The sequence below is a fragment of the Anomaloglossus baeobatrachus genome, chromosome 1, assembly GCF_048569485.1.
Source record: "Anomaloglossus baeobatrachus isolate aAnoBae1 chromosome 1, aAnoBae1.hap1, whole genome shotgun sequence".
Taxonomy (NCBI): domain Eukaryota; kingdom Metazoa; phylum Chordata; class Amphibia; order Anura; family Aromobatidae; genus Anomaloglossus; species Anomaloglossus baeobatrachus.
Window position 1 is genome coordinate 762,323,859 of NC_134353.1, and position 26,057 is coordinate 762,349,915.

Here is a 26,057-nt window from a genome sequence, read left to right on the forward strand (position 1 = left end):
TTTGTTACTTACCGTAAATTCTTTTTCTTATAGTTCCGACATGGGAGACCCAGCACCCTCCCTGTTGCCTGTTGGCAGGTTTCTTGTTCCGTGTGTTTTCACCGGCTGTTGTTGTTGTAGACAGAGGTTCCGGTTGTTCCGGGTTTTGCTCTGTCTCTACTTGTGGGTGGATGTCCTCCTTCAGCTTTTGCACTAAACTGGCTAGGACTGGCTACCAGGGGGTGTATATGCTAGGAGGGAGGAGCTACACGTTTTAGTGTAGTACTTTGTGTGTCCTCCGGAGGCAGAAGCTATACACCCATGGTCTGGGTCTCCCATGTCGGAACTATAAGAAAAAGAATTTACGGTAAGTAACAAAATTCTCTTTTTCCTATGGGAAATTTTGCTTTGCTAGATAAGTAACTTGGTTTACAAGCACACTCCCAGAGCCGATTGCTCTCGTAAACTAAGGTTCCACTGTAGTAATAAATAACGCCAAAAGAATAGCTACACAGGAGAACCACACACAATAATATGTAAATTACTATATTGAAGATGCCCAAAATAAGCCATGTGTCCCAGAGACCTATACAAAGGAAAGGGCCCACGGGAGCCCCCTGGAAAATTTTAGTGCTCGCTCATCACTAATAAAAATGTTTTTCCCCTTAGATATAATAACTAATTATTTGTATTTTTCTTTTCTTCCAAGGATGTATCAGGATAAACTGTCCTCTCTGAAGAGGCAACTGCAGCAGCTTCAGGAAGGTGGGCATTGAGATTACCAGATCATGGTAGTTGTTATTCCTTAGTATTGTCTTCTTAGAGCCCCCCACTCCCCAAGTTACAGCAGATTTGTTTCTCATCATATCGTTACATAAAACCGTCTGTAGTAAATTGATAAGTTTTATATGAATAAGCAAACGTCCAGCAGCAATGAAAAATCCTTATAAAACATCTAGTTTATTTTTAGATACATTAAATAGGTTGTTCGATAGAATGTCCTTTAGAAATCTTTATCTCTGAGGCTATGTGCACACGCTGCGGAAAATGCGCGGATTTTGCCGTGGATTTCTCGCGGAAAAGCCGCGGATTTTCCAGAAATCTGCAGCACAGCTACTCCCCAGCCATTTCTATGGCATTTGGGAAATGCTGTGCCCACGCTGCAGATTTTTCCACAGCGGAAACCGTGCGGATTTTCGTGCGGAAAAATCTGCAGCATGTCAATTATTGTTGCGGATTTCTCCGCAGGGTCCCATACTTACCTGCCTTGATAGAGACCCGAGTCACTTTCTCCGTCCAGTGTAGCGGCAGCGGCAGCAGCGCGGTGGATCCAGCCAGGTACAGGAAGGAAGAGGTGGGCGGGGCCTGCACGAGCTCCGGTCATGTGACAGCCGGAGCTAGTTCAGGCCCGCCCACCTCCAGCACAGTGAACCAGACGCTGCCTGACAGTGACCCGGCCGCCGGAAAGCGAGGTGCTGCATGATGGAGGTAATTATGAGCACCCCGATCACTGCAGCACTTGTTCTGCATTGAGGATGCAGTGCTGAAGCCATGGTACTGTATCCTCAATGCAGAATCACCGCACCATATCCGCACGACATTCCGCTGTATATCCGCAGCATTGAAACAGAGAAAGTTCTGTTGCGGATTTCTGGGAGCACCTGCGGAATGTCTTGCAGATATATCCGCTGGACAATGTCCCCATGGGCACATAGCCTAAAAGCGTTTTCCCCCAAATAAAGTACATTTTGATCAGTAGATCTTCGACTAATAATATTATTATTATTATTATTATTATTATTATTATTATTATTAAGTTCCACAATTAGATGTCTTAAAATAAAATGTTCCTATGCTGAGAAATATAAATATGTCCCTGCTGTGTACTGTGTAATGGCCGTGTCTGACCGTACAGGGACATGGTCTGATCATACCACAGCTCCTGGGCAGGGAGGACACATAAAAGTATAAGGATATTACAGCATGGGATCATAGCTGAATCTTTTTCTGAGGTAAAACATTTCCCTGTCTGTTTTTAAAAAATGTTTTATCTCAAAAAAAGAATTACCGTATTTTTCGTTTTATAAGACGCATCGGATTATAAGACGCACCCCAAATTTAGAAAAAAAAAATGGTAAAAAAACCCCCACTGCTCGAAAAAATAAAGGGAACACTTAAACAACACAATGTAACTCCAAGTCAATCACACTTCTGTGAAATCAGCCTGTCCAGTTATGAAGCAACATCGGTTGTGAATCAATCTCTACTGCTGCTGTACATATGGACCAGGCAGGTAGAAATGATAGGCAATTACCAAGACACCCCATATAAAGGAGTGGTTCTACAGGTGGTGATCACAGACTATTTCTCTGTTGTCATCCCTTTTGGCTGTTGTTTTGGTCACTTTTGCATTTTGTCATTGCGCTCACCCTAGACATAGCATGAGGGGGTGTCTACAACCCACAGAAGTTGCTTAGGTAGTGCAGCTCATCTAGGATGGAACATCAATGTCAGCTGTAGCAAAATGGTGATGGAGGCGATACCAGGAGACAGGCCAGGACACCAGGAGATGTTGAAGAGGCCATAGAAGGGCAACAACCCAGCAACAGGACCGCTACCTCCGCCTTTGTGCAAGGAGGAATGGGGGGAGCAATGCCAGAGCCCTGCAAACTGACTCCAGCAGGCCACTAATATCAACCCAAGGCCCACTACACCTACATGTTGTGTCACAGCAGGTCTGAGGATCTCCTCCAGGTAACTAATGGCAGTCAGGTACTTCTGGCTAACACATGGAGTGCTGTGCGGCCATCAAAAGAAATCCTCCCCATACCATTATTAACCCACTGCCAAACCGGTCATGCTGGAGAATATTGCATGCAGCAGTTCATTCTCCACAGCATCTCCAGACCCTGTGTCCCATCTGTCATGTGCTCAGTGTGAACTTGCTCTCATTCATAAGCACAGGGCGTCAATCTCGAATCTGCCAATTTTGTTCTCTTGCAAATGCGAATCGCCCTGCAGTGTTGGGCTGTAAGCACCACCCCCCACTTGTGGAAGTCGGGCTCTCATACCACCCTCATGGAGTCTGTTTCTGACAGTTTGAGCAGGCACATGGATATTGGTGGCATGCTGCAGGTCATTTTGCAGGGCTCTGGCACTGCTCCTCCTATTTCTCTTTACACAAAGGTAGAGGTAGTGGTCCTACTGTAGGGTTGTTGCCCTCTCCAGCTCTCCTGGTATACTGGCCTGTCTCCTGGCATTTGCTCCAAGCTCTGGACACTGTTAAGCAGTGCAGGAGAAGACAAATGGTGTCTTATCTTATAGGTATGAGAAATAAAAGTGTACTAGGATACACTCACCTCTGGGGGTTGTGAAGGACACAACCACCGTAACAGTATAATCCACATGAGCTGTCGCGTACCCATTTTTTTTTTTCCTGATGGAGCCAATAAAGACTCTGAAATGTGTTGAAAAAAAAAATCAGGAACGTTAACCCTTAGATTCATCTCCTGTATTTCTCCACGGCAGCGCAGTTAACCCTTTCCTTTCTCTATTTCTACCTGGACACTGTGTTAACAGACACCGCTAACCTTCTTGCCACAGCTCACATTGATGTGACATCCTGGATGAGCTGCACTACCTGAGAAATTTCAGTGCGTTGTAGACACCCCCTCATGCTACCTCTAGGGTGAGAGCAATGACAAAATGCAAAAGTGACCAAAACAACAGCCAAAAAGAATGAGAGCAGAGAAATGGTCTGTGGTCACCACCTGCAGTATCACTCCTGTTGTCTCTTCCATTTGCAGAACAGCAGGATACATTGATACACACTCAGGGTTGCTTCTTAACTAAACAGGCTGATTTCACAGAAGTGTGATAGACTTGGAGTTACATTGTGCTGTTTAACTGTTCCCTTTATTTTCTTCATCGTTCCTTATGGGAGACCCAGACCATGGGTGTATAGCTTCTGCCTCCGGAGGACACACAAAGTACTACACTAAAAGTGTAGCTCCTCCCTCCGAGCATATACACCCCCTGGATGACAAATCTAACCAGTTCAATGCTTTGTGTTCAGGAGGTCACACACACATGCATTCTCTGATTTTTGATTTTTAAGATTTTTGATTTCAAAGATTTGGAAGAAAAGCGGGTCCAGTCTGGACTCCCGGCATGTCCCTTCTCACCCCACTGTGTCGGCGGTGCTGTTAAGGTTGACTTTACAAGGCTGGAGCCTTCACATGCCACGCTCCTTCACCATCCCCTGAGGCTCTGGCTTGAAGTGGGAGCCATCACGGTTCTCTCTGCTTTGCAGGAGACCGGTCTCCATCCGCAGCCCTGTCAGGATCCTGCCGGACGGAGCGTTTACCCCCCCCCCCCAGGGACCTGGCCCTGCGTCTCAAAAGCTAAGTATTGAGACGTTTTCCAGGGGTCCCGGGTACTTTTATTGAGGGGAGAGTGTGTCTTTTGACTTTGCTGTGATTTCCGGCCGGTTCTCTGGGTTTTTCCTGAGAACCGCGCCGAGGGTGCCTGCTCGTCGGCCGCATGTAAAAATCTAGGCCCCGGCTTCAGTTGCGGCCTAGTTTCGTTTTCAGTTCCCCTGCATGTCAGTCTTGCAGGGGAACAGTGCGGCGCCGCCCACCGGCCGTTCAGCAGAGGGGAGGACACTCCTCTTTGAGGAGATGTTTCCCTCCCCTGTATCTCTCCTTGGCCCTCCGGTTCCCGCTCTTGGGCTAAACCCCGCCCCCCCCTCCTCACTTCGGCGCCATTTTATCAGCGTTCACTCACTGATCGGCGCTGGCTGCTGCAACTTTTGCATCTACTGGGGGTCCGAGCTGTGGAATCCGGAGGGCGCACAAAAACCGGTCTGGTAAGCCACAACCTCTGGTTGTGGGCTTTATTATACACTCTCAGGGGGTCATTCTACAGGAGTGTATTCTTTACTGCAGAGCCTCCACCTCAGCAGCATGTCTCTCACTAGGAGCAAGGCTGCCAGGCTTTATTCTATATGCACTGCATGTCAGCTCATTCTGCCTGAACCGAGCACATATCCACATTGTGATGCCTGCTCTAACATGGTGGTGCCTCAGCCTGGAGCCTCCTAAGGAGTCCCTCCGGCTGCTCCGGCCCCGGTGGCTGAACCCCCGGCTTGGGTAGCATCTTTTTCCAGTGCTATCTCCCAATCTTTTGCCGACTCCATGGGACAGCTGTCCCGGACTCTGCTGACCATGCATCAGCCCCCCTCTCAGGGCGCCTCTGCTGCTCCGACTCGCTCTGCAGAGCTAACAGAGCATGTTTTAGGACCCCATCCTCCTAAACGGAGACGCAGGGACTCTTCTCCTTCCTCGTCCCACGGCTCTGATTCACGAGCTGAAGTGCAGGGCGAGGAGGATATTTTTACTGTGGGCTCAGACGCTACCTCTATGTACCCCATTGATTTATCTGAGGGTGATGCGGATGTTAGTGACTTGATTGCATCCATTAACTCCGTACTGAACCTCAATCCACCAGTGTCAGAGGAGCAACCCTCTCTGGCAGAAAAGCACCAGTTTACCTCACCTAAGAGAGCAAGGAGTATGTTTTTTAACCACTCCAGTTTTCAGGCCACTGTTACCAAGCCCAGGGCCTGTCCTGACAAACGCTTCCCAAAGCGTAGTTCTGATGACCGTTTTCCCTTTCCACCAGAGGTGGTCAAGGAGTGGGCTCACTCACCAAAGGTAGACCCTCCGGTGTCTAGAATCTCAGCCCGGACAGTCGTATCTGTGGCCGATGGCACCTCTCTTAAGGATCCCACTGACCGCCAGTTTGACCTTCTGGCCAAATCTGTATATGAGGCGGCAGGAGCCTCGTTCTCCCCGTCCTTTGCAGCAGTGTGGGCTCTTAAGGCAGTCTCTGCTTCTCTGGCGGAGATACATTCCCTCGCCAGGGACTCTATACCCGAGATGGTTGCCTTAACTTCCCAGGCTTCGGCTTTTTCATCCTATGCCATGTCTGCCATTCTGGAGGCTTCTGACCGCACGGCGGTGGCTTCCGCTAATTCCCTCGCGATCCGCAGGATCTTGTGGCTTCGAGAGTGGAAAGCAGACGCTTCTTCCAAGAAGTATCTTGCTGGGCTCCCCTTTGCTGGGTCCCGGCTGTTCGGTGAACAACTGGATGAAATTATTAAGGAAGCTACTGGCAGGAAGAGTACTTCCTTGCCACAAATTAAAGCCAGGAAACCTGTCCAGGGCAGGAACCAGTTGAGGTTTCGTTCCTTTCGTTCCTCTAACTGGTCATCCTCTAAGCCCTCAGCTTCGTCCACTAACTCAGCCAAGGATCGAAAACCCAGCTGGCGCGCGAAGCCGCGTCCTCAGAAGAACGGAGGAGCCGCTGCCACTAAGGCAGCCTCCTCTTGACTATCTGGCTGCGCCAGCAACATCCTTGGTCGGTGGCAGGCTCTCCCACTTTGGCGACGTGTGGTTTCAACACGTCTCCGATCAGTGGGTGCGGGATATCCTCTCCCACGGCTACAGGATAGAATTCTCTTCCAGCCCGCCAAACAGATTTTTTATGTCCACTCCCCCCTACTCCAAAGCCGCCGCCTTCTCACAGGCCGTGGCATCCTTGCAGGCCAACGGAGTAATTGTTCCGGTTCCCGCCCGGGAACGGTTCAGAGGTTTCTACTCAAACCTCTTCCTAGTCCCCAAGAAGGACGGTTCCTTCTGGCCCATCCTGGATCTCAAGCTTCTCAACAAGCATGTTCAGGTGCGGCACTTTCGCATGGAATCTCTGCGATCGGTCATTGCCTCAATGACCCAAGGAGATTTTCTAGCATCCATCAACATCAGAGATGCTTATCTGCATGTGCCAATTGCAGTTTCACACCAGCGTTGGCTACGCTTTGCAATCGGAGAGGAACATTTCCAATTCGTGACTCTCCCCTTCGGATTAGCCACGGCCCCTCGTGTTTTCACCAAGGTCATGGCAGCAGTGGTTGCGGTTCTGCATCTCCAGGGGTTGGCAGTAATCCCCTACCTGGACGACCTTCTAGTCAAGGCCTCATCCAGTGCAGACTGTCAGCGGAGTGTCTCGCTCACTCTCGCCACGCTTGTTCAATTCGGGTGGCTTGTCAATCTGCCCAAGTCCACTCTGACCCCGACCCAGGAACTTACGTACCTAGGGATGCAATTCGAGACTCTGCCGGCACTTGTGAAGCTGCCCTTAGTCAAACAGCAGTCCCTTCATCTGGCGGTGCGTTCTCTGTTGAAGCCCCGCCGTCATTCCAGCAGGCACCTCATGCAGGTGCTGGGTCAGATGGTGGCGTCAGTGGAAGCGGTTCCCTTTGCCCAGTTCCATCTGCGTCCTCTGCAGCTGGACATTCTCCGCTTTTGGGACAAGCGGACCTCTTCCTTGCACAGGCTAGTGGCTCTGTCGCCACAGACCAGGAGCTCTCTTCAGTGGTGGCTTCAGCCCCTCTCTCTGTCTCAGGCACGCTCCTTCCTGACTCCGTCCTGGGTGATCCTCACCACGGACGCCAGTCTCTCCGGCTGGGGAGCAGTATTTCTCCACCACCGAGCACAGGGCACTTGGACCCCGTCCGAATCAGCCCACTCGATCAATGTGCTGGAAATCAGGGCTGTACTTCTAGCTCTCGTAGCCTTTCACCACCTGTTGGCGGGCAAGCACATTCGAGTCCAGTCGGACAACGCGACAGCTGTTGCCTACATCAATCACCAGGGCGGGACTCGCAGCCGCCTGGCGATGTTGGAGGTTCAACGCATCCTTCAGTGGACGGAGGACTCCAAGTCCACCATATCCGCAGTCCACATCCCAGGCGTAGAAAACTGGGAGGCAGATTATCTCAGCCGTCAATCCGTGGACAGCGGCGAGTGGGCCCTGCATCCGGCAGTGTTCCGGTCAATCTGCCGCAAGTGGGGCACTCCGGTAGTGGATCTAATGGCATCCCGGCACAACAACAAGGTCCCGGTTTACGTGGCTTGCTCCCACGATCCTCAGGCCTTCGCAGCGGACGCGCTGGTTCAAGATTGGTCCCAGTTCCGTCTGGCCTACGTGTTCCCCCCCCCTCTAGCTCTCTTGCCAAGAGTTCTGCGCAAGATCAGAAAGGAGGGCCGTCGGGTTATAATCATTGCTCCAGACTGGCCCAGGCGAGCTTGGTATCCAGACCTGCTCCGTCTGTCCGTAGAGATGCCGTGGCATCTCCCGGACCGCCCAGACCTTCTCTCTCAAGGTCCGTTTTTCCGCCAGAATTCTGCGGCTCTCAGATTGACGGCGTGGCTCTTGAGTCCTGGATCCTGACGGCTTCAGGCATTCCTTCCGAGGTCATCTCCACCATGACTCAGGCTTGGAAGTCTTCCTCGGCCAGGATTTACCACAGGACTTGGAGGATTTTCCTGTCCTGGTGTCGCTCTTCCGGCCATGCTCCTTGGCCGTTCTCTTTGCCGACCATCCTGTCCTTTCTACAGTCCGGTCTGCAGCTAGGACTATCCCTCAATTCCCTCAAGGGACAGGTCTCGGCTCTGTCGGTATTGTTCCAGCGGCGTATCGCCCGACTGGCCCAGGTGCGCACCTTCCTACAGGGCGCATCTCACATCATTCCTCCTTACCGGCGGCCTTTGGATCCCTGGGACCTTAATCTGGTCCTCACGGCCTTACAGAAACCCCCCTTTGAGCCTCTTAGGGAGGTTCCTTTGTTTCGACTTTCACAGAAAGTGGTCTTTCTGGTGGCCATAACTTCTCTCAGGAGAGTCTCTGATTTGGCTGCGCTCTCTTCGGAGTCACCTTTTTTGGTTTTTCACCAAGACAAGGTGGTTCTTCGTCCGACTCCGGACTTTCTCCCTAAGGTGGTGTCTCCTTTCCACCTTAACCAGGACATTTCATTGCCTTCCCTTTGTCCGGCCCCGGTGCATCGCTTTGAGAAAGCGTTGCATACTTTGGATTTGGTGCGGGCGCTCCGAATCTATGTGTCACGCACCGCCGCTCTTAGGCGGTGCACCTCTCTTTTTGTGCTAACCACTGGTCAGCGCAAGGGTCTCTCGGCTTCTAAACCGACCCTAGCTCGTTGGATTAGGTCGGCCATCTCCGATGCCTACCAATGTTCTCAGGTGCCCACACCGCCAGGGATTAAGGCGCACTCGACCAGAGCTGTCGGTGCCTCCTGGGCTTTCAGGCACCAGGCTACGGCTCAGCAGGTTTGTCAGGCTGCCACTTGGTCTAGTCTGCACACCTTTTCGAAGCACTACCAAGTGCATGCTCATGCTTCGGCAGATGCGAGCTTGGGCAGACGCATCCTTCAGGCGGCTGTCGCCCATTTGTGAAGTTAGGTTTTGCCTACTTCTCAGTTCTGTTTATTTCCCACCCATGGACTGCTTTGAGACGTCCCATGGTCTGGGTCTCCCATAAGGAACGATGAAGAAAAAGAGAATTTTGTTTACTTACAGTAAATTCTTTTTCTTATAGTTCCGACATGGGAGACCCAGCACCCTCCCTGTTGCCTGTTGGCAGTTTTTGTTTCGTGTGTTTCACCGGCTGTTGTTGTAGACAGAGGTTCCGGTTATTCCGGGTTTTACTCTATCTCTACTTATGGGTGGATGTCCTCCTTCAGCTTTTGCACTAAACTGGTTAGATTTGTCATCCAGGGGGTGTATATGCTCGGAGGGAGGAGCTACACTTTTAGTGTAGTACTTTGTGTGTCCTCCGGAGGCAGAAGCTATACACCCATGGTCTGGGTCTCCCATGTCGGAACTATAAGAAAAAGAATTTACGGTAAGTAAACAAAATTCTCTTTTTTTTGAGCAGTGTATTTTGGGCCCGTTTTATAATCTGGTGGTGTCTTATCGGCGGCAGCAGCTGCAGTGGAGTGGGTGTCACAGGAGGTAGCGGCGGTGCTGCAGTGGTGCATAGGGGGGCCCATATGTTCACGGGGGGGCTGCGGCGCCGTCCTGGGTCAGCCGGTGCTGCTTTGTACCTAGGCAACGGCGCTGCTTTGTGCTGCTGCTTGCTGCGGGTGGTGCGTCACGAGACATTCTGAAGATGTTGGCGGTGCGGGCTTCAAAGAAATGACGGTCGGAGTTAACGCGTGCGCAGTTGAGAGCTTGAACTTAGAGCTCCATCTGCGCATGCACTAACTCTGGACGCAATTATTTGAAGCCCTCACTGTAGACATCTTCAGAATGGCTCGTACCTTACTGCCCACCGCACAGACCTTACTGCCCTCCGCCCGCACAACAGAACCACTGCCTGCCGCACAGACCTCACTGCCCGCTGCACAACAGCGCACAGCATTCCCCTGGCATCCTGTTACCGTCTCCACCACCCCCTGGTAAGCTACATTTGGATTTTAAGACGCACCCCCCATTTTCCTCCCACATTTTGGGAAGGAAAAGTGTGTCTTATAATACGAAAAATACGGTATTTGCATTCTTTGAGGTAAAACATTTTTTAAAATCAGATAACGAAGTGTTTTACCTCACAAAAAGATTCAGCTATTACCCCGTGCTGTAATATCTATATACTCTTGTGTCCTCCCCTGCCCAGGACATGTGGTATGATCTGACCATGTACCTATACGGTCAGACATATCCATTACACAGTACATAGCAAGGACACATATATAAGATTATCAGCGAAGGAACCTGTTTTGAGTTTGATTTAAAATGAACTTAAAAATAACTTTGTTTCCTTTTAACTTTTCATTCTACTGCTTCCTGAGAAGGATGAATGTTACCATGCTTACCCTAAAATAAGACAGGGTCTTGTATATCTTTTTTGCTCTGAAAAATGGGCTAGGGCTTATTTTCAGGGGATGTCTTATTTTTTTTCCATGAACAACAATCCACATTAGTTCTTAAACAAAAAAAAACATTTATTCAAATATAGTCATATCACATTCTGGAAAATCAACATAACTCTCCAAACTCTGTCTGTCTTCCACATGCAAACACTGCACATACCAGCATGTCTCCTTTTCAGCTTTAGATTCCTCCAATGATCTTTGGTCACATTATGTGATGTCAGAAAGCTCCTGGAGCAGTGTTATCATCATTATATAAACACTGGGGGCCCTGTGAAATTTCCTGCTTTGCTCTTTCCCCCCCCCAATGCCATTCCTACATACCAGATAGTCTCCTGTTCAGTTCTTTTAGACTCCTGCATTTAAGAGACAATTGGTCACATGACTGAATTCATGGACGGTCCTTAAGGCGGCGTCAAACGGTACGATATATCTAACGATATGTCGGCGGGGTCACGGAATTTGTGACGCATATCCGCCATCGCGTTAGATATGTCGTAGCGTGTGACATCTCCGAACGACTGTTAACGAGCAAAAATACTCACCTTATCGTTGCTCGTTGACACGTCGTTCATTTTCATAATGTCGTTCCTCCTTCTGTGCGCCGGTTGTTCATCGTTCCTGGGGCAGCACACATCGCTACGTTTGACACCTCGGGAACGACAAACACAGCTTACCTGCGTCCAATGTGGATGGAAGGAGGTGGGCGGGATGTTTACGTCCCGCTCATCTCCGCCCCTCCGCTTCTATTGGGCGGCTGCTGTGTGACGTCGCTGTGACGCCGAATGTTTATTCCCCTTCAGGAAGAGGATGTTCGCCGCCCACAGCGACGTCGTTAGAGAGGTAAGTCCGTGTGACGGGGATTAACGACATTGTGCGCCACGGGCAACTAATTGCCCGTGACCCACAAACGACGGGGGCAGGTGAGATTGCTCATGCGATCGCACGATATATCGTACCGTGTGATGCCACCTTTAAACAATCTGAACCTCTGAATAGAATTGCTGGGGCCCCTTAGAGAGTTGGGGCCCTGATAAATTGCAAAGTTTAACTCCCCCTAACCCTGGTTTTGTCTGTAACTAGGGCTTATTGTTGGAGCCGGGTTATATTTTAAGCATTCTGCAGAAATCCTGTAAAATGATGCTAGATCTTATTTTGGGGGAAACCTGGTAGCAGGCAAGGTATAGCCTGCCGGAGAGGAGCCAATTTTAGTTCTGTGTAGTGTGAGCCTCCAGGTAGCAGTACACTATCCCATAGTTCTGTCTCCTTCAATAAAGATTAGCAAATATCAGATTTTACGGTGAGTACCAAAAATCTACTTATTTGTAATTCACGTTCCGCAACCCCAGTTAACAAACACTAGAGACGGAATATCATTATTTGTCATACTGATAACTTCAGGTACAATATACATTGTATGATCACTGATTGATATGATTATATGCCTTTTTATATTTAGGTACACTGCAGGAGTACCAGAAACGTATGAAAAAATTAGATCAACAATATAAAGAGAGATTAAGAAATGCTGGTAAGAAATATGAGAGTGTGAAGGGGATTTTCGTTCTTTGCCATGGGTTTTCCTTTATAGAATGTATGAGTATGTGCTAATGAGAGGTCCTTATACCCAGTACACCCAATGAGATGTGATCAGGCTGTACACAAATAGAAAACTAGGAGGAATTGATGGGTGTATGCTTCAATCTACCTTATAGCATATATTATATGGACCATCAAAGGCTAGAGTTCCTACTTTTTCTTATTCTGTATACAATAAAGTATGGTATATTATTGTGTGTAGCAATAAAATGCCTGTGCCTAAAATGTAATAGAAGAAGAAGCAGGGACGCTCCATGTGTGAAATCAGTGGGATAAAAATGAGAAATGGAGACGCAAGGTAGCCTCTCACCTGGTAAGGTTGTGCAAATTGCAAGCACAGGACTGCATGTTACGTCCGGAGGTGGACCCACTAGACCGTGCATCGGACTCCCCTGAGAAGGCAACCAGCAGCGAACCCCTATACAGGGACTGTGCGGCGCCTCCCCAGAAGGCCTAAATGCACGGCAGCCAGGAACCGGTGGTAGGAGTCTCTGTACGGCCAGGCGTAGCTCGGGTACAATGTCCGCAGCAGGCAGGACACTGGTGTGGCACCGGAGATGATCACAGCAGGTGCGCCGGAGACGTTCACTGCGGGTATGGCCGGTGACGTCCACTGCGGGTATGTATAGATAGTGTCCACGGCAGGTATGGCATGGTGACGTCCACGGTAGGTATAAGTGGTGACGTCCACAGCCGGAATGGTATAGATGGCACTACGGTGAGACAAAGGATTAGAACCTGCTATCAAATGCACGAATATCAAATAATAGCACAAACGCGTCTGGACACTGGCAATGCACTAATAGAGGCGTTGCTCGGGCGCCTGCTGCTGGGGGAGGTGACCCTAAATACCCATTAGGTAACAGGTGACCTCTGAGGTCACTTCCAGAAAACGGGGCATACCGCTTTAAGAAAGGGGGCGTGGCCTCGCGCGCAGCCTAGAGTCACTTACTGCAGTTCTGTGTAAGGACGGGAGACAGGAAGAGGCTGCAGCATGCCTGGGAGCAGGACGTACAGCAGGACCCGGAGCAGGGGCAGCGCCTGCAGAGCCATGGGACCGGTAAGAGGAAGGCCGTCGCTGCCTGGGGCTATGACTGGGAGTGCAAGTGGGAGCCATGCTGGGACTGGGCAAATGTGAGGGAGCGTGCCCCCCACGGGGTCTGGTGGGACCAGGCGTTACACTGCATAGTTCTTGAGGAATGGTAGGACCTGGCTGCTGCGCCGCTGTCTGAACCTGACCTGGTCAGGCATGGAACTTGAGGATAGTGAAAAATAGAAAACACAATGTTTGTGGGTGTTGTGGAGTCCAGAGGAAACGGGGCGACCAGGAGATTGGAAAGAAGGGATTTTTATTGACAACGCATTTGAGTCTTCAGTCATCATCGGGTACAAAATAGTGAAGCACGTAGACATATATAGTGAGCAGGAACGACATAATTCTGAGATACCTGCCCCTAATCAACCAATATGAGTCATTAAATGAAGCATTGGTATTCAAAAATAAAAAACTTTTTTTTAAAAAAAATGTTATATAAAACAATATATATTGTACTCAGCAGGTCTTTTCTATAGTTTCATTTAACTCTTCATGTGTCAATGTACACAGTTTAAAAATCCAATGGGACTTAAGGTTGATTATATTTTGACACCAATTTGTAATTGATGCTGATATTTTGTCCAGTATTATCAAAGGAAGACCTCTAGGATCCTTGAAATGTTCCATGAAAAAATGTTTGGATAAACCATGCTGCAAAACACAATTCTTAACCCCTTCACTACCCATGACGTACATGTGTGTCATGGATCGTGTGAGGTTAATCCCCGCGGGCTGCTGTGGGCAGTCCGCGGCGATCCGCACACATAACAGCTGACGTGTGTCTGCTAGTCGCGAGTGGAATCACGTTCCACCCGCAACTGTTAACCCCTTACATCTCGCTGCCAAAATCTGGCAGCGAGATGTATATGCGCGCAGCCATAAAGATGACTTACTCGCCCCAATCGGAAGTCATGTGACATAATTACGTGACTTCTGGTGGTTGCCATGGTAGCACAGGGTCATGTGATGACGCCTGTAGCTATCATGAGTCACTTTCTCTCAATACCGGCAGAGGGCAGTGTGTGAGAGTAAAGCAGCATATCTGCAGTTCTCAGCTGTGTAGCTGTGATCTGGAGAAATGGAAGAGTGATCAGATTGCTGATCCATATTGTCCCCTAAGGGACCTATTGAAGAAAAGGAGAAATTCCAGCAACTTCAGGAGAAAGTAGAATTTTCTAAAAAAAACAGATTCTTTATTGATCATAAAAATATTAATATTCCATCCAAGCAAGACAAAAAATAGAGAGGCAAGACTGAGGAGCTGTTTCCTACGCGTTTCAACCTGAATAGGTCTTAATCATGGAATGCGCAGAGGAAATCTCTAAGACAGTATTTAAAGTCTGTGCACAACAAGAACAGGTTGAATTGATTGGATGTGTTACCACCCAGCCCATTTAATGTGGAGAGCACAGAGAAGAGAGAAAAAAAAAAAGAAAGAATAGAAACTGAGACACTGCACCAAAAAGTCAGCACAACAACAGAAAAAGGAAAAAACACCAATATATATATAAACTGATTAAAAGCAGAAGTAACCAGAGAGATCACATGATAAGAGATATATATATATGCCCGGTATAATCTATAGAGAAGGGGCTCTTTAAAGACAAGAGAGATTTTTTTCCTCCTGACATGGACAAAAAAAAAAAAATATTTTTCGTTAATGTCCATATTGCTATATAGTGAAAATTTAAATTCAAATGCTAAAGGAATAACCTTGAACCATCAAATATCCAATAATTACTACAGTATAATATGATATAGTTATTGATACTAAAAAAGGTATGTCCTATAAAGAACAAATAATTCAGGAATTCAAGTATACTGCATAACAAGATCTCTCCTCATATTCAGACCATGCGGCATTCTCGTGCCCAATTTAAAGATCCAGAAAGATTCTCTATTAAGAATCTTTCTTTTAAGATCCCCACCCCTTTTAGGTCTGGAAACTTTTTCAATGCCTTTGAAAACAAGATTGTCAAGACATCTATTGTGAACAGAGGCAAAGTGTCTAGAAACAGCAGACACATTTACCGCAGATGTATTTAATGTGTCTGACATGTGTCTACGTATTCTTTGTTTGAGGGGACAACTCGTGCAGCCAACATATTGAACGTGACAGGAAATACACTCAATCAAATAAACCACATTTGGGGTATTGCAGTTTATAAAGCTGTTAATGTTGTAGGAAAGTCCTGTATAATTAGATGTAAATGATTTGCATTTTTTTGCATGTTTGCACGAGATGCAAAAATTGTGCCCACAGTCAAAAAAACCTGTGCAGGATAACCAATTTTTAGAGATGGCATTGTCCTTTTTGCTTACAACCAAACTGGGGGATAGAATATTGGCAAGATTAGGGGCTCTTCTGGCTACAAAATTAATTTTATTTTTAGTGAAAATCCGATTTAATGAATCATCACTAAGTAAAATAGGCAGATGTTTTTGTCACACCATTATTCCTACTAAAATTGTTCTTATTTTTATTATTATCTCTAAATAAATCCGATCTATCTATTTTATTAACTATAATTTTTGCCCGATCTAGACACCATTTCGGGTAGCCCCTGTGTTTGAGCTTTGTAACAGCACAATCCATTTCCACTTGTAGAGCCTCTGGACAGGAACAGTTGCGCTTTAACCTGATAAGTTCAAAAGGAAGAAACTTCAGCTCTCCCCTCTTCACTCCCAAATCTTACCTCCGGTGCACGGAAACACCCTGACCTGGGTGAGAACACATGAAGAAAAGGAGAAATTCCAGCAACTTCAGGAGAAAGTAGAATTTTCTAAAAAAACAGATTCTATATTGATCATAAAAATATTAATATTCCATCCAAGCAAGACAAAAAATAGAGAGGCAAGACAGAGGAGCTGTTTCCTACGCGTTTCAACCTGAATAGGTCTTAATCATGGAATGCGCAGAGGAATGCTAATATTGTTGTAGCCATTTTTGAGGAATTTTACATTTTCAATGATGATAATGAATTTTCAGATCATATAATTTTTTACACACGTTACATAGATGATGTATTAATTATATGGAGAGGGGATGAGGTCACTGCACATTCTTTCATTAACCATCTCAACCAAAATTCTTTCAATCTCAAATTCACATTTCAAACAAATTCCACTAGCATTAATTATCTAGATGTCACTTTGATAGGGAAGGGCAGTGTAGTGGAGATCCTTCCTTACCATAAGGACACGGACTCCAACTCCATTTTAATGGCCAGTTCATGTCATTCTCCGCATGTCATTAAAAATATTCCGCTTGGTGAACTTATCAGGTTAAAGCGCAACTGTTCCTGTCCAGAGGCTCTACAAGTGGAAATGGATTGTGCTGTTACCAAGCTCAAACACAGGGGCTACCCGAAATGGTGTCTAGATCGGGCAAAAATTATAGTTAATAAAATAGATAGATCGGATTTATTTAGAGATAATAATAAAAATAAGAACAATTTTAGTAGGAATAATGGTGTGACGTTTACAACGAATTTTTCTCCTCAATTCCATGATATAGTAAAAATAGTACAAAAACATCTGCCTATTTTACTTAGTGATGATTCATTAAATCGGATTTTCACTAAAAATAAAATTAATTTCTTCATCGTTCCTTATGGGAGACCCAGACCATGGGTGTATAGCTTCTGCCTCCGGAGGACACACAAAGTACTACACTAAAAGTGTAGCTCCTCCCTCCGAGCATATACACCCCCTGGTAGCCAGTCCTAGCCAGTTTCAATGCTTTGTGTTCAGGAGGTCACACACACATGCATTCTCTGATTTTTGATTTTTTGGATTTCAAAGATTTGGAAGCAAAGCGGGTCCAGTCTGGACTCCCGGCATGTCCCTTCTCACCCCACTGTGTCGGCGGTGCTGTTAAGGTTGATTTTACAAGGCTGGAGCCTTCACATGCCGCGCTCCTTCACCATCCCCTGGGGCTCTGGCTTGAAGTGGGAGCCATCACGGTTCTCACTGCTTTGCAGGAGACCGGTCTCCATCCGCAGCCCTTTCAGGATCCTGCCGGACGGAGCGATCACCTCCCAGGGACCTGGCACCTGCGTCTCACAAGCTAAGTACTGAGACGTTTTTACCACAGAAAGAGGTCTTTCCAGGGGTCCCTTGTACTTTATTTGTTGGGGAGAGTGTGTTATATGACTGTGTTAACATTTCCGGCCGGTTCTCCAGTTTTCACTGGAGAACCGCGCCGATGGTGCCTGCACGCTGGCCGCATGTTTAAATCTAGGCCCCGGCTTCGCCTGAGGCCTAGTTTCGGTTTCACTGCCCCTGCATGTCAGTCATGCAGAGGGACAGTGCGGCTCCGCCCAGCGGCTGTTCAGCACAGGGAACGGACACTCCTCACTGAGGAAAGATTTCCTCCCCTGTATACCTCATTAGCCCGCTCTCAGAGTAGGCCCCGCCCCCTCTCCTCGCTCCGGTCGCCATTTTCTCAGCGTTCTCAATGTCTGCATAGGCACAGAGATCCACATTGTGACAAATGGGGGGCCTGGGCTGGGGGACTGGAGGGCACAGAAATGTATGTTAAACGGTCTGGCAAGCCACAACCTCCGGTTGTGCAGCTGCTTATATTCTCTGTTTATATACTCTGCTGGGGTCATTCTGGACAGAGCCCCCACTTCTGCAGCATGTCTCACATCCGAGCAAGGCTGCAAGGCTGTTCTTAATATGCACTGCATTTAGATACTGCCTGTACCGAGCACATAAACACAGTGGTCCCTCAGCCTGGAGGCTCATCAGTTGTCCCTCCAGCTGCTCCGGCTCCGGTGGTGCTGAGCATGCATTAGCCCCCTTCTCAGGGCGCTTCTGCTGCTACGGCTCGCTCAGCAAAGCTCACAGAGGACTCTTCATCTGGCAGACCCCGTCCTCCTAAAATGGAGACGCAGGGTCCCCTGTCCTTCCCTGTCCCGCAGCTCTGATTCACGAGCTGACTCACTGGACGAGGAGGATGTCTTTACTAGGGGCTCGGACGCTACTTCATGTACCATTGATCTGTCCGAAGGTGATGCAGATGCTAATGATTTGATTGCGTCCATTATATTTGTACTGGACCTCAATCCGCCTGTATCAGGGGAGCATCCCCCTCTGGCAGAAAGGCATCAGTATACCTTAAAGAGAACAAGGAGTGTGTTCCTTAACCACTCCAGTTTTCAGCCCACTGTGACCAAGCCCAGAGCCTGTCCTGACAGACGCTCCCAAAGCGTGGTTCTGATGACTGTTTCCCCCTTCCACCAGAGGTGGTCAAGGAGTGGGCTCATTCACCAAGGGTGGTCCCTCCGGTGTCTAGACTTTCAGCCCGGATAGTTGTATCAGTGGCTGACGGCACCTCTCTAAGGATCCCACTGTACATTAATTCTGTACTGGACCTCAATCCGCCAGTATCAGAGGAGCAACCCTCTCTGGCAAAAAGGCACCAGTTTACCTTGCCTAAGAGAACAAGGAGTGTGTTCCTTAACCACTCCAGTTTTCAGGCCACTGTGACCAAGCCCAGGGTCTGCTCTGTCAAACGCATCCCAAAGCGTGGTTCTGATGACAGTTTTCCCTTTCCACCAGAGGTGGTCAAGGAGTGGGCTCATTCACCAAAGGTGGTCCCTCCGGTGTTTAGACTCTCAGCCCGGACCGTTGTATCAGTGGCTGATGGCTCCTCACTTAAGGTTTTGCTGTCCGCCAGGTTGTCCTTCTGGCCAAATCTGTATGGAGGCGGCAGGGGCCTCGTTCTCCCCAGCTTTTGCAGCAGTGCGGGCTTTCAAAGCCATCTCTGCTTCTCTAGAGGAGATGCTTTCCCTCACAGGGACTCTATGCCCGAAATGGTTGCCTTAACTTCCAGACTTCAGTCTTTTCATCCTATGCCATGTCTGCCATGCTGGAGACTCTCACCGCACTGCGGTGGCCTCGGCTAATTTCCTCGCTATCCGCAGGCTCCTGTGGCTTCGGAAGTGGAAGGCAGATGCTTCTAAAGAAGTTCCTTGCTGGGCTCCCTTTTGCTGGGACCAGACTATTCGGGAACAACTGGATGAAATTATTAAGGAAGCTCTTGGCGGGAAGAGTTCTTCCATGCCACAAACCTAAACCAGGAAACCTGTCCAGGGCAGGAATCAGTCGAGGTTTCGTTCTTTTCGTTCCTCCATCTGATCGTTCTCTAAGCCCTCGGCCTCGTCCACTAGCTCAGCCAAGGATCGTAAACCCAAATGGCGCACGAAGCCGCGTCCTCAGAAGACCGCAGGAGATGCTGCCACTAAGTCAGCCTCCTCCTGGCTATCTGGCCACGCCAGCAACGTCCTTGGTCGGTGGCAGGCTCTCCCACTTTGGCAACGTATGGTTTTTACACGTCTCCGATCAGTGGGTGCGGGATACCATCTCCCACGGCTACAGGATAGAATTCTATCCAGCCCGCCAAACAGATTTTTTCTGTCAACTCCCCCCTGCTCCAAGGCCGCCGCCTTCTCACAGGCTGTGGCATTCTTGCAGGCCAATGGAGTAATTGTACCGGTTCCCGACTGGGAACGGTTCTGAGATTTCTGCTTAAATCTATTCCTAGTCCCCGAAGAGGGCGGTGCCTTCCGACCTGGATCTCAAGCTTCTCAAGCATGTTCAGGTGCGGCATTTTCGCATGGAGTCTCTGCGATCAATCAAGACCCAAGGAGATTTCCTAGCATCCATCGACATCAGAGATGCCTATCTGCATGTGCCAATCGCAGTTTCACACCAGCGTTGGCTACGTTTTGCAATCGGAGTGGTCCAATTCGTGGCTCTTCCCTTGGGGTTAGCCACGGCCCCTCGAGTATTCTCAAGGTCGGGGCAGCTGTGATTGCGGTCCTGCACCTCTAGGGGTTGGCAGTGATCCTTTTGTCCTGGACGGCCTTCTAGTCTGGGCTTCATCCAGTGCAGACTGTTAGCGGAGTGCCTCGCTCACTCTCGCCACTCTAACCAATTCGGGTGGCTTGTCATTCTGTCCAAGTCCACTCTGACTTCGACCCAGAAGTTCACGTACCCAGGGACGCAATTCGAGACTCTGTCGGCACTTGTGTAGCTGCCCTTAGTCAAACAGCAGTCCCTCCGCTGGCGGTCGACGTCGTTCCATCAGGCACCTAATACAGGTGCTGGATCAGATGGTGGCGTCAATGGAAGCGATTCCCTTGCCCAGTTCCATCTGCATCCTCTGCGGCTGGATATTTTCCGCTGTTGGAACAAGCGGACTTCCTCCTTCCACGGGGTGGTGGCTTCGCCACAGACCAGGGGCTCAGTTTCAGTGGTGGCTTCGGCCCCTCTGTCTCAGGGACGCTCCTTCCTGGCCCCGTCCCGGGTGATCCTCACCAGGATGCTAGTCTATCCGGCTGGGGAGCAGTATATCTCCACCATGGAGCGCAGGGCACTTGGACTCTGTCCGAATCAGCCCTCTGGATCAATGTGCTGGAAATCAGAGCTGTGTTTCTAGCTCTCTAAGCCTTTCACCATCTGTTGGCGGCCAGGCACATTCGAGTCCAGTCAGACAACGCTACAGCGTTTGCCTATATCAACCTCCAGGGCGGGACACTCAGCCGCCTGGCAATGTTGGAGGTTCAACGCATTCTTCAGTGGACGGAGGACTCCTAGTCCACCATATCCGCAGCCCACATCCCAGACGTGGAAAACTGGGAGGCAGATTATCTCAGCCGTCAAACCGTGGCTCCACGATCCTCAGGTTTTTGCGGCAGACGCACTGGTTCAAGTTTGGTCCCAGCTCCGTCTGTCTTACGTGTTTCATCCTCTAGCTCTTGCCCAGAGTCCTGCACAAGATCAGAAAGGAGGGCCGTCGGGTCATTCTCATTACTCCAGACTGACCCAGGCAAGCTTGGTACCCTGACCTGCTCCATCTGTCCGTAGAGGTGCCATGGCATCTCCCGGACTGTCCAGACCTTCTCTCACGAGGTCCGTCTTTCCGCCAGAATCCTGCGGCTCTCAGATTGACGGCGTGGCTTTTGAGTCGTGGATCTTGACGACTTCTGGTATCCCTCCTGAAGTCATCTCCACTATGACTCGAGCTCGAAAGTATCCTTTGGCCTTTTGGCCTTGCCGACCCTCCTGTCTCTTCTACAGTCCGGTCTGCAGCTAGGACTATCCCTCAATTCCATTAAGGGACAGGTCTCGGCTCTGTCAGTGTTGTGCCAGCGGCGTATCGCCCGGCTGGCTCAGGTGCGCTCCTTCATGCAGGGCGCATCTCACATCATTCCGCCTTACCGGCGGCCTTTGGACCCCTGAGACCTTAATCCGGTCCTCACGGCTTCCGGAAACCCCCCTTTGAGCCTCTTAGGGAGGTTTCTTTGTTTCGTCTTTCACAGAAAGTGATCTTTCTAGTGGCCATAACTTCCCTCAAGAGAGTCTCTGTTTTGGCTGCACTCTCTTCGGAGTCACCCCTTTTTTGGTTTTTCATCAAGACAAGGTGGTTCTCCGTCCGACTCCGGACTTTCTCCCTAAGGTGGTTTCTGCTTCCACCTTAACCGGGGCATTTTCCCTGCCTTCCTTTTGTCCGGCTCCTGTTCATTGCTTTGAAAAGGCGTTGCATACTCTGGATCTGGTGCGGGCGCTCCAGATCTATGTGTCTCGCACCGCTGTTCTTAGGCGGTGCACCTCTCTTTTGTGCTGACCACTGGTCAGCGTAAGGGCCTTTCGGCGTCTAAGCCGACCCTGGCTCGTTGGCTGAGGTCGGCCATTTCCGATACCTACCAGTGTACTCAAGTGCCTCTCCCGCCGGGGATCAAGGGACACTTGACCAGAGCTGTCGATGCCTCTTAGGCTTTCAGGCCCAGGCTACGGCTCAGCAGGTCTGTCAGACTGCCACTTGGATTAGTCTGCATACCTTTTCGAAGCACTACCAAGTGCATGCTCATGCTTCGGCAGATGCGAGCTTGGGCAGACGCATCCTTCAGGCGGCTGTCGCCCATTTGTGAAGTTAGGTTTCGCCTACTTCTCAGTTTTTCTGTTTATTCCCACCCATGGACTGCTTTGGAACGCCCCATGGTCTGGGTCTCTCATAAGGAACGATGAAGAAAAAGAGAATTTTGTTACTTACCGTAAATTCTTTTTCTTATAGTTCCGACATGGGAGACCCAGCACCCTCCCTGTTGCCTGTTGGCAGGTTTCTTGTTCCGTGTGTTTTCACCGGCTGTTGTTGTAGACAGAGGTTCCGGTTGTTCCGGGTTTTGCTCTCTCTACTTGTGGGTGGATGTCCTCCTTCAGCTTTTGCACTAAACTGGCTAGGACTGGCTACCAGGGGGTGTATATGCTAGGAGGGAGGAGCTACACGTTTGAGTGTAGTACTTTGTGTGTCCTCCGGAGGCAGAAGCTATACACCCATGGTCTGGGTCTCCCATGTCGGAACTATAAGAAAAAGAATTTACGGTAAGTAACAAAATTCTCTTTTTTGTAGCCAGAAGAGCCCCTAATCTTGCCAATATTCTATCCCCCAGTTTGGTTGTAAGCAAAAAGGACAATGCCATTTCTCAAAATTGGTTATCCTGCACAGGTTTTTTTGGCTGTGGGCACAATTTTTGCATCTCGTGCAAACATGCAAAAAAATGCAAATCATTTACATCTAATTATACAGGACTTTCCTACAACATTAACAGCTTTATAAACTGCAATACCCCAAATGTGGTTTATTTGATTGAGTGTATTTCCTGTCACGTTCAATATGTTGGCTGCACGAGTTGTCCCCTCAAACAAAGAATACGTAGACACATTAAATACATCTGCGGTAAATGTGTCTGCTGTTTCTAGACACTTTGCCTCTGTTCACAATAGATGTCTTGACAATCTTGTTTTCACAGGCATTGAAAAAGTTTCCAGACCTAAAAGGGGTGGGGATCTTAAAAGAAAGATTCTTAATAGAGAATCTTTCTGGATCTTTAAATTGGGCACGAGAATGCCGCATGGTCTGAATATGAGGAGAGATCTTGTTATGCAGTATACTTGAATTCCTGAATTATTTGTTCTTTATAGGACATACCTTTTTCAGTATCAATAACTATATCATATTATACTGTAGTAATTATTGGATATTTGATGGTTCAAGGTTATTCCTTTAGCATTTGAATTTAAATTTTCACTATATAGCAATATGGACATTAACGAAAAATATTTTTTTTTTTTTTTGTCCATGTCAGGAGGAAAAAAATCTTTCTTGTCTTTAAAGAGCCCCTTCTCTATAGATTATACCGGGCATATATATATATCTCTTATCATGTGATCTCTCTGGTTACTTCTGCTTTTAATCAGTTTATATATATATTGGTGTGTTTTCCTTTTTCTGTTGTTGTGCTGACTTTTTGGTGCAGTGTCTCAGTTTCTATTCTTTCTTTTTTTTTTTCTCTCTTCTCTGTGCTCTCCACATTAAATGGGCTGGGTGGTAACACATCCAATCAATTCAACCTGTTCTTGTTGTGCACAGACTTTAAATACTGTCTTAGAGATTTCCTCTGCGCATTCCATGATTAAGACCTATTCAGGTTGAAACGCGTAGGAAACAGCTCCTCTGTCTTGCCTCTCTATTTTTTGTCTTGCTTGGATGGAATATTAATATTTTTATGATCAATAAAGAATCTGTTTTTTTTTAGAAAATTCTACTTTCTCCTGAAGTTGCTGGAATTTCTCCTTTTCTTCATGTGTTCTCACCCAGGTCAGGGTGTTTCCGTGCACCGGAGGTAAGATTTGGGAGTGAAGAGGGGAGAGCTGAAGTTTCTTCCTTTTTGATAAGGGACCTATTAGTATAGTATTGCCGTGTTCAGAAATGCCCGATCTATAAAAATATAAAATCAATTAATCTGATCAGTAAACGGCTTAGCGGCGAAAAACTTCCAAACTTAAAAATTACGGTTTTTGGTCGCCACAAATTTTGCGCAAAATGCAATAACAGGCGATCAAAATGGCGCATTTGCGCAACAATGGTACCGTTAAAAACGTCAGCTCAAAACCGTCAAGCCGTCACTGACCCATAGATCCAGATAAATGAGAATGCTACTGATCTCGGAAAATGGCGCACAACGTGCGCGACTTTTTTGGACAAACTTGTGAATTTATTTTAGCCCGTTAGAAACCTATACATGTTTGGTGTCTACAAACTCGCATCGACCTCAGGCATCGCAGCAACACTTCAGTTTTACCATACAGTGAAGATGGTGAATAAAATATTCCAAAAACTATTGTGCAAGCGCACTTTTTTTTGCAGTTTTTCCACACTTGGAATTTTTTTGCTGTTTTCCAGTACACTATATGGTAAAACTTATGGTATCATTTAAAAGTACAACTCGTCCCGCAAAAAACAAGCCCTTATATGGCAAGATTGACGGAAAAATAAAAAAGTTACAGCTCTTGGAAGAAAGAGAGGGAAAAAAAAAACCAAAACAGAATAACGCCCGTTATTGCACCTGTGTTTGTTCCTCTGTCTGACAGTTTGAATGGTTCTGCCGACATATTGGAGATTACACGCACATTCCACTAAATATACCACAATTGATGCATTGATTAATAATAATAATTCGTGGCTGATTTGAAAATATTGAAATTATTAACCATTATCAATCAACAATGACATTTGGAGCTACCACATCAAAAATTGCCAATATGAGGTGGATGTGCAGTACCTGGCTACGGCCGCTATAAGAAGACGGAGCAGCTCTTAAACTGAGCGTTTTTGGCCACACCAAGAACAGTTGATCGCCAAGAGTGCTGGGTGTTGGACCCCGGCCGATCAGACATTGATAACCTATCCTAAGGCCATCAATGTTAAAGTAATGGACAACCTCTTTAACATAAGATTTATTAAATTTGGTAATGCAGCTATACTTGAATGGATTTACCACTGGGGCTTTTGAAGCTTTTATTAGTTCTTTTTGAAGACATTCAAATTGTCCAAGATGTCTAGTGAATTTAACCCCTTCACGACATGATATATACTTACTCATATGTCGTATCCCTACTTTTGATGCTAGCTCGCATGCCGAGCCCGCATCTTTCACTGCACATGACGGCTGATTTAATCAACCATCATGTACTCCTCACAGCAGCGGTTGGCTCGCCGCTGTTAACTAGTTAAATCCCGCTGTCAATCTTAACACATGGCAGCAGGGGAGTGCGTAATTCCCCCTCCCATGGGCACACCCATGATGTGATCGCAGGGCGCTGATGTTGTCATGACAGCCACGAGTCAGCTGATGACCCCTATGTCTGTCATTATGATCTTCCTGTGAACGCTGGCTATGAGCTGGCATTCGTAGATCATCATGATTTTTAGCTATAGCACAAGCGATTGGAGTGTAAATACAGGGTGGGCCATTTATATGGATACACCTAAATAAAATGGGAATGGTTGGTGATATCAACTTCCTGTTTGTGGCTCATTAGTATATGGGAAGGGTAAACTTTTGGTGCACATTTCGTATCTTCACAGCATAGACAATTGCCTTCAGATGACCCCAAAGGTAAAAGTCTAAGGGGGTCAGATCCGGAGACCTTGGTGGCCATTCAATTGGCCCACGATGACCAATCCACTTTCCAGGACACTGTTCATGTAGGAATGTTCGGACCTTACACCTATAATGTGATGTG

General features: G+C 47.9%; 1 protein-coding gene across 1 annotated transcript in view; it reads left to right on the forward strand.

The window, feature by feature from the left end:
* The window catches only part of SUDS3 (SIN3A corepressor complex component SDS3), a 133,633-nt gene that overhangs the window by 15,057 nt on the left and 92,519 nt on the right, over positions 1-26,057 (forward strand). The window contains exons 3-4 of the mRNA XM_075324268.1: positions 689-744; positions 12,225-12,296. Of these exons, the coding sequence (XP_075180383.1) occupies positions 689-744; positions 12,225-12,296 (128 nt within the window). The remainder of the gene's footprint in view (positions 1-688; positions 745-12,224; positions 12,297-26,057) is intronic.